This window comes from Eucyclogobius newberryi, unplaced genomic scaffold (genome assembly GCF_026437365.1).
Source record: "Eucyclogobius newberryi isolate DKJ021-1_F unplaced genomic scaffold, fEucNew1.0.hap1 SCAF_1, whole genome shotgun sequence".
In the NCBI taxonomy this organism is placed as follows: domain Eukaryota; kingdom Metazoa; phylum Chordata; class Actinopteri; order Gobiiformes; family Gobiidae; genus Eucyclogobius; species Eucyclogobius newberryi.
In genome coordinates this window covers 37,036,244-37,045,569 of record NW_027315723.1, presented here as the reverse complement: position 1 = coordinate 37,045,569, position 9,326 = coordinate 37,036,244, and the positions used below count along the sequence as shown (strand labels likewise).

At 37.8% G+C, this 9,326-nt stretch overlaps 1 protein-coding gene across 1 annotated transcript in view; it reads left to right on the top strand.

Moving 5' to 3' along the window:
- The window catches only part of nudt14 (nudix (nucleoside diphosphate linked moiety X)-type motif 14), an 18,464-nt gene extending 11,332 nt beyond the window's left edge, over positions 1-7,132 (top strand). The window contains exons 2-5 of the mRNA XM_072445399.1: positions 219-262; positions 3,269-3,333; positions 4,452-4,740; positions 6,762-7,132. Of these exons, the coding sequence (XP_072301500.1) occupies positions 219-262; positions 3,269-3,333; positions 4,452-4,740; positions 6,762-7,011 (648 nt within the window). The 3' untranslated portion in view covers positions 7,012-7,132. The remainder of the gene's footprint in view (positions 1-218; positions 263-3,268; positions 3,334-4,451; positions 4,741-6,761) is intronic.
- Positions 7,133-9,326: the final 2,194 nt, after the last annotated feature.

The window sequence follows — 9,326 nt, the reverse complement described above, 5'->3', positions numbered from 1 at the left end:
AGAATCCCATGCATTTTAGAGCATGTTTGTAGTGGTCTAAACTACAGGGTCTCAGATTTTTCTACAAAGGATAAGTGTTGAAAAATTGTGATACTTTTGATCACAATATATTGTGCAGCATAACTATACACCTCTTTAGGACGTGGTGATAATATCTGCACCCAGCAACGTATTGTTTAAAATCACAACACCTGCCATGTCTTTTGTGTCTTTTCCAGAATGGCACAAAGAAATCCTGGGACTACATGCGGACCCACGACAGGTAACAGCAACAACACACACATTTTACTTTTTTTTTTTTTCTCCTTTGGCTGTAAACGCTTGAGTTCCAGTGGGCGCTACAGGACATGTCTCACACTTGAGTGACAAAAAGTGCTTCTTCCTCATTTACCCAGGGTCCCGCCGCGCCCTGAGGTAAGTCTGCTGTCATTTAGGCCCTCTTTCCTCTGCCTCTGACCCAAACCGGGCTTCCAGTGAAAAATAGTCCCACGGAGACAAAAGCAGTAAAGCCCATGCATGGGTCTTTAACACGGGCCTCCTCACGGAAACGTCCTGAAGGCAGCGGCTGTTTTGCCACATCTGCCTGCATTCAATAGAGCCAGGGTTTGTTTGGCATTTTTGTTTAAGTGTCCATAACATTTCTTCTCAGCAGGTTTTATTTGGACGTCCAGGGCTCGTCACATTTCGGAAGCAAATGGGCAAAAATGTAAAAGACAGATGAGGCTGGAGGAAATAACAATTTTCGATATAATAATAGATTCTGTAAATACGGGAATAAGTATTGTGCTTTTTTTTGTTACACCTGACAAAGAGAAAGTTGTGTTCGTGTACAGTCAAATTCATATGATCATTTATAACATCCGTCCTGTTGTGCAGCTTTGTGACAAACTACGTTATCTCCAATTATTATTTAAGACCTACACCTTAAATAAGCTTGATAAATGAAAAATAAACACTTCATTATTACGTATTACAAATTCACTAAGGGTCTTTTATTTATTAAGACGAAATAATAATTACTGTATGTTATATGTGTAGATTGCACAGCTAACATAATGGGTTATTGAACTATTATTAGTTTGGAATAAGTTTATGGTAAAAACTAAATTGTGGTCTGAAATAAAATATGAACAAAATAACACCCTATATCAATCATACACGGTAAATTCTACATTTAATTAAGACTAGCTTTCCTAGTATACTCGTAGTATGTGCCTTTTCACTTTTTATACGATCATTTAGTATCTTTAGCTGAATCCTAAACTAACTGGCAGTTCTAATCCAGTTTTGGCTGTGCAGGACCCCACTGGTAGAGGAGCAGGCTAAACGGTGCATGAAGGGTCCTGGGTGTGCGCTTAGCTTGGTTTAACCATTAGAGCCGTTTACAGCAGGAGGCAGTAATGGTGTGGAACAGTCAGACTACAGGCAGAGACAACCTCAGGGGACCACACTTCCCCCAGGCCTCAGTCCGCCCCATTTCACCGTTGGACTGTTCTGCATCTAGAGGTGGCAGATGTATCAAAAAATAGGTAATATCGTGAAATTAAATTGTCAAGTATATCGTCTATAATTAAAACTAGTTAAAAGGGCCTTAAAAAGAGGCAGAAAGGTCTTCTGTAATCTTCCAAATTAGTGCAGTAAGTACATTTTATGGTCCTTTCATGTTTTGTGCCACACATGAACCTCACCAAGACATTTAGGGCACATTTTAGCACATTCCTAATGCATTCTGAAATTATGGCCTGGATATTGTTATTGAGGTAAAGCAAAGATAAAATCAAGATATTCATTTTTGTCAATATTGCAACTGCATCTCATTTAAATACCGCTTCACTCATATTCAAAGGCAAATATATCAATGGGACAAAGTAATGAGGAAACGTCCATGCTGGGCTTCAATTCTAATTGAAAGTGTGCGAGGCAGAATCAGTCTTTCAAACTACTCACCCCTAAATCCTGTCATTGTACACCCTCAAGTCCTAATTCCACTGGTTTGTTTGAAATTTCTGTATAATTTCTACTGTAAGGGCCTCCTACAGTGAAAAAACAAATGCTGTATTGTATTTTGATGTTAATGCTGTCATTATAGTAAACATTTTTTTATTTATTTTACATCCCTCATGAACCACTGACGCTTACAATCACATACACTAGATAAAAGCCAGAGATACTTTAACGGGAGAAGATCTGCAGACTCCAAATGGGCTGCTTTGTTTGAAAGAAATGATGGATAGTAAAAGTAATGCAATCTAAAACCTTACTCTCAAAATCTGGAGATGGAGCTGGGTAGGGCTGTGCTCAATACATCCATATCGTGATGGACTTCTTGGTAATACGTGTATCGATACAGGGACCTTTTCATTTTATAACTAATTTACCACATTTAGTACTTGAAGATCAGGCTCGATCAGATCGCTTATGACTTCATCCTAATCAACCATTAAGCATAAACGGTTGATTAGCCTTACACTTCTGATAAAATAAACAATCAAAATGATAAAAACCGCCTTCAGCCGCTGTCACTGGAGAATACCTATTGTAGTGTAAATATCTAAAGTGGCAGTAGTTATCAGCGCGTAGACCCCGCAGTGGTAATGTGCACTTCCTGGTTCCTGAAGCCTGGGAAAGCCGGGCTGGGCTTCCTGCTGCCTCAGACACTTCCTCTTTCCCAACAAATCTCCACGCACACAGCCCCACTCACATAGACCATCTGTGGACCTGGCCCAGGGGCAGTGCATTTCACTACTTTTTATCTATTGGCATTTCAGATTTGACTGTGGATTACACTAATAGATTACGTTACATAGTTGAATCTTTCTCCGATTTACTTGCAAATTGTACCCAAAAGTTTAAGTTTAAGGATGTTTTTTGTTTTTTTTGCAATAACTGACATTTGACATTGTGACTTCCATTAATATCCATAATGTAATGTAATGAATGAAAATAAGGGCTGCATTGATTTATCAACATATTTTTATCATATCCACATACCGTACGTTTATTTTACAATTGTTGTTGTTACCTGAACTATACAGACCTTTTTATACATTGACAGTAGAATTATTGAATCAAAACGACCAAAAAATAATGATTTTTCTATTTTTTAACTATCTAAAAATGAATTTGACTAGTCGACTAGAGGAAAAAATACTAATGACTAGTCGACTACTAAAATAATCATTAACTGCAGCCCTAATAAAGTAAAATGTGTTATGTATATTTCAACTGTATATTCAGGCATTTTCACACCTCCCTCTTCTCTTTTCAGCGTATCAGTGCTGATCTTCAACTCCACCTCACACTGTTTTGTCCTCGTCAAACAATTTCGCCCAGGTACGTTTCTCCATCTATGAAAATCTGTTCAAACTAAATCGAAACCACTTGTTACGCGTGTGTGAGCCTATTCTTTTTTTCCACCATCATTTTATATTCAAACGTCTTTCTATCAATCCAAGAAACAGCTTTGCAACTTTGACTTCATGTTTTTGACTGGACCGGTAGGACTGGTTTTGGCTCATTTTCTTTGTACACATTTTCAAACAAGTTCCATATAAATATACTCCATGAAACCCCCTATTTTTAAGGCGGTCAAGTGTTCTGTGCCTCTAATGGCTCTCACGGGAAGTACCGGACAGACCACGCATTCTTTCACACATCCTTTAAATGCCATTGTTCTCCACATCCATCTTTTTTTACTTAAAGAAATGTTTATTATCAACAGCAACGAGAAAATGTGTATCAATAGCCAGACTTCCTTGTATTTATCCGAGAGTGACGCGGTGCAGTCCCTGGCGTCTCCTAACAAAAGAGGTTAACCTGCAGACTGAAGTTCATCCATTTCTCTTGTGCTCTGTTTGTGAAACCGCATTGTTGCATCGGAACAAACAGGATCATAATATTGTGCTGACATTCGTAGTCAACGCGCCCTCAAGCTGCATTGCAATTTAGAGCGGCATAATTATGACAATTTTAGTCAATTAAGTTATGTATTTAAGAAAATGGGCGTTTAGAGTAAATTAAGCACTTTTTAAAACCTCAACCAACTAAATATGATATCTTTTGAATGGGAAAAAGTCCTCAAGATATCACCTATAAACTGGAAGCTGAAACCCATGAATTGGTCGGTGTCATTTTAGCCGAAATGGTTGATGTCACACCTGACACCAGACGAGTTGTACCTTGTTTGGAAGCTTGGACTCTCCATAATGTAATTGTTGCACATGACCGCATCGACTTTGCCCCGCATTACGCAGCATCCAGCAATGGTCATAATCAAATAAAAGGTACAAACCGTATGCACTATATTGAGCTTGTACTTTTTTATTTTTGCAGCTGCTGTCCATTGTGCCCTTTTAGGTTATATTGTTTGTAGAGAAAATGCTGCTATCTTAGTTGTGACATAAGTTATTAACACTCTTTCATCATTTAAAAATCCCTCTTTCCCCCTGAAGCTGTGTTCATGTGCGAATGGGAACGAGGCAAGTCTCAGTCGGCTAAAGCGGCAGCAGAGAAGAAAGAAGAAGGGGCGGCTGAGGCGGCTGAAGCCCAGGAAGGGGCTTCCAGTGCTGTGGAGAGCAGCTCCGAGTGGCCCCCTGCCTGTGCGGGCGTCACCTACGAGCTGTGCGCCGGCCTGGTGGACAAACCCGACCTGTCTCTGGAGGAGATCGCCCGGCAGGAGGTGCTGGAGGAGTGTGGCTACGACGTCCCTGCATCCAAACTCAAGAGGATCACTTCTTACAGGTGAGGCTGGCAAAAGGGTGAACTTTGTGTGGGCACTTCATTTGACAAGCACGACAAATTACACAGTTACGCACATCCATAAAGCCACAAGACATGTCTTGCCCATTGGCACAGCAGCAGTGTGCAGTACCATTAGTTTTATTTAGTGGATTTTACCTGTTTTTCTAGTTGATTAAGTCTTATATTGTACTAACCCTATAAAACACAAGTCCATGTCACCTCGAGGCTTTTTCTCCTCACACTGTCAGGAGCTCATCCCAAAGATGGGAGGTTATATAAACACACTCTAAGGGACCATCCATCTCTGTCAGCACATTATTATTACCTGCCATAGACACAGCACTAAGTTACATAGTGTCTGCCCCCATTGAACCGTAATCCCACATGGATAGATGTGAGAGCGATGGGCTTCCATGGGCTGCTTTGATTTGACTCCCTCACCTCCACCGGTTGTGTTGGTGTCGTCTTGGATGGCTGTTATGTGCGGGAGCCATCCATTTAATAGCAGTATCACTTTAACACTTATGCCCCCTATGAGCTGAGCGTCCAGACAGAAGGAGCAGACACTTTGTGACTGAGGGCTTTAACACGACGCCCGTGGAGATGTATATTTATGTATATTTACCTCTTTGCACTGGCTTTCTAGACAAGCTGAGTGAGACATTGTATTTATTGTTGTTGTTTTATACCTCCTTGTCTCTGTCTTATTTACCATTTTTAGTTCTATCATTGTTGATTTTTTTTTTTTTTTACATTTGTACAGCACTTTGGGCAGTGGTGCCTGTATTTTAAATGTAGACCTTGAACAACTAGAGGGCGGCTACTAACGATTATTTTAGTTGAGGACTAGTCAGTGATTATTTTGTACATTGAGTCTTTTTGAATATCAACCAAATAAAGGTTTAAATATGCAGACTGAAGGTTTCGAGATAGAGAAAAAATAAGAATAAAATATATTATTGATGAAAAGCTTAAATTGTTTATTCTTTTTTGACATTTTGATTTAATAATAAACAAAATAGTACAGATGACAATTATGACAATCAAAATACAACTATTCACAAATCTCTCATATTTGTAGTTTTTCTTTTGTTCAAGCTTTAGCTGTGTTTGTCCTTTTAAAATTGTGTTGCTGAAGTCATGTTTTTGTCGCTTATTTCACATTTTTAGGCATTATTAACAACACACATTTCATCAGTGATTTGTGACTCAATAAAACCTACAGGATTAATATAAGCAGCTTGATAAGATTCTGCTTTATATTGGACTATTCAGTCTCTTACTTGAGCTGTCCTGGAGCGGAGCGACAGAAACTTGCCTCTCTGACCACTCACACACATAAACCACATTGACATAGTTTTACATTAGTCAAGAAGTAGTTTGTGGAGAATAAATATTGGGGGAAAACTGTTCTAACACAGAATCTGTCTGTCAATGTCAGTGTTTCCCAAAGTGGGGGTCGCAAAGCATGTGCTGGGGCTCACAGTAAACTTAGTAAAATGAATACAATAATAATATAATAATAATGAAAACTTAAAATTGTTACAGACATCTATTTAATTTGACTGTTGGTGTGTTTCCCCGAGTCGGATTAATGTGTATTTTGGGGTCCCAGCCTGAAAATGTTGGGAACCCCTGGTCTATGTCATCAATAGGTGACATTCAATTGAAAATGCAGGAACACTGTTAAATAATAAAGGTGTGTTCTGTGTCAAATTATAACCATTGAGTTATTCACATTGATTTTGGCCCTTTTTTAACAGTTTAGTTGCTAGGTAACAGTCGTAGATTTATACTTCTTCCTGTGTCACATCATCTGCTCACGTCCAACCAGGAAGTGACATAATAAACTTGTCAAAATTGTCAAACTGAGGAAAAATAGGCCTCAGTTTTAGTAAGATATAGTCACTACGTCTTAGTGAAATGTGTAGTCTAACCTGTCGTATGCACTGTACATAAGCCATACGCTTCAGAAAACAAACAAACAAACAACATGACTAACCTTGATTTGCCTCCCTCAGGTCGGGCGTGGGCGTCACGGGCTCCAAGCAGACCATGTTTTACGCCGAAGTGTCTGACGATAACCGCGTGGGCCCCGGAGGAGGAGAGCCCAAGGAGGGAGAGCTCATCGAGGTGGTCAAAATCCCCCTACACGAAGCCATGACATTCGCCTACAACGAGCGTATACCCAAGACCATGGGCGTCATCTTTAGTTTTATGTGGTTCCACAATAACATGGCCCCCAGGTATAAGATCTCCACCAATGTCTAACAGTATTTATTATATCCATCTTTATACTGTTTTATTCTCAATGAATCCATGAAGAGCCAAACACTGGTCTAGCACATTTACGTCCATGTCACCACACTTTGACCTGATTGGCTTTTGTAAAACTGTGCATCAGTAGATTCATATAATTTGCTGCATAGATTTAGTACAAAAGCTAAATATTTTTTATATCTATTATTCATTTTGAGTGAATAATAAATGCTGAAATTCACTCGTTTATTACTATTCAAGATTGACCAAAGGGTTTTTTTCAAGGCCGATACTGATTTATTACAATCCAGAGCAGCCAATGACCAAAAAGCGCTGTCAAGATTTTTTGTCCCAAATATTTTGTTGAAATTATTGTAAATAATTCAACAATTCACAATAATTTTGTAAATAATTTTACAAAAGCATTCTTTTCTCTACACAAGAAAAGGATGCTAAGAAATAATATCAATAGAAATTATTGTATTTTTATTCAAACGTCTTCCTAGGCTGGAGATTTAAGGCCTGATCTATTGGTCCATTTCAAATAATTATGTTCTATAACTGCGTCATTATTTCAACAGTCTCCAAATATTACTGAATACTAAATACGAAATGCTAAATCTGTAACACATCGACTGACCTGATTTTCAAATTCTAATTTATTGATGCACATGAAACTATAAGGCTACAGATGAAGTGTGGTGTTCGGGCCTGTTTCCTATCACACATTATTGTTCTGTCTTTTATGTACTATGAATATTGCCATAGCTTCTTTCCATTTTGTTCATTTTATTTGCTTAATTGAAGAAGCATTTTTTTTGTAACTTGAAGGGAATTGGACAGAAACTGAATTACTCTTTCAACTTAAATGTTACCCTTTGACTTGAATCATTATATATAAGTCATTTTACATTTTAGCATATCTGATAGAATATGTATTCCCTTATCTGGTGTTGCGCTGGCACTAGTCGTACCTTAGCTCTTGTGGCTAGAATTTCAGGTTATTAAAAAAACAAGCTGAAATTATTCTTTTTGAAATGTAAGACCAGCAATACAAAGACACAAACGAAGCTACAAAACTAACATTTTAAGTAATATCAACTAGTAATATCTACTGCATCACTGTTACTTGAATTATCTATTTTAAACCATAAACTAATCATCTACTTTCTAATGGCCTTTATTTTGGCGATTACTAACTAAAATAAGATGTTTCTCAGGTCCAAACGCATAGTCCATGTTCAGACTGGATTTCTGAATGTGATGTGAACCAGCACATTTCATATAGACAGTAGGCAAACACTTTATCTACTAAGGGCTTGTAGTTTCTCTACTCATCTGTGGACATACCTTAAGTTCCTTAGTGTTGACGGCATTGGAAATATGCAACCGACAAACGGCTAAAACATAGAAATTCATTTTGGCTACAATTTATCAAGAAGAAATCCATTTAGTGTTCGCTCTAGACTAGTAATCATTTTGTGTGGGTATTCCTGTGAAAAATCCAGCAAAAATAATTGACCATTAGCCTGTAACTAATTCAACACGCATGAAGAAACACTGACAATCAAAACCCCTGAATATGTTCGACGAAGTAGAATGAAACTAAATTCAAAACGTACAATTTCCATATTCATTCAACTTTTGTAGATTTTTACAATTTCACTTACGTTGTATGTTGTTGTGCTTTTTATTCATCATTTTTGGCCTAAATTTTAAATGAAATAAAGTTACGTATTGTCCTCTTGAATATCCCGCATTGCTGAAGCGAGTTGAAAACATCTAAAGTCAATCTCAGTTTATATGATTTATTTTAGCTCTCAAACACGACACCAGCCGCTGTTCAGCATCAGCTTCGAAAAGGCACTAAACCTGCAGCTTCATTGTCAACTGTGCTTTTAGGGCCGTGGACAAAGCACATGTAAAGTAGTGCAATAATGCATGGGATGAATTATGCTCTTGCTGTATAGAATAAACTCAAAGTTTATATGAAGGCACTTTTAGCTTGTGTAGTACCAATATTTTAGAATTGTGTAATCAATTGAAACCTATAAATTATGGTCAATTTGTGGTGCTTGTTCTAATGATCCTATTGAAATTGATATTTAGGTATTATCTTTACAATACTTGATTAAATTGATTATATCTTAGCCTTTTCCATAGCCTTTTTGTTTACATTTTCCTGTGTTTGGAGGTATAGTCCTATGTATTTCCTATAGTTTTGGATATTTAGGAGCTGATCACTTTACATTCATTGTTTACATGATTTCATTTTTTCCAAACCTCCATTAAGAAAATAAAAAAAGCCAGTGTGTGACCCTGTGCCT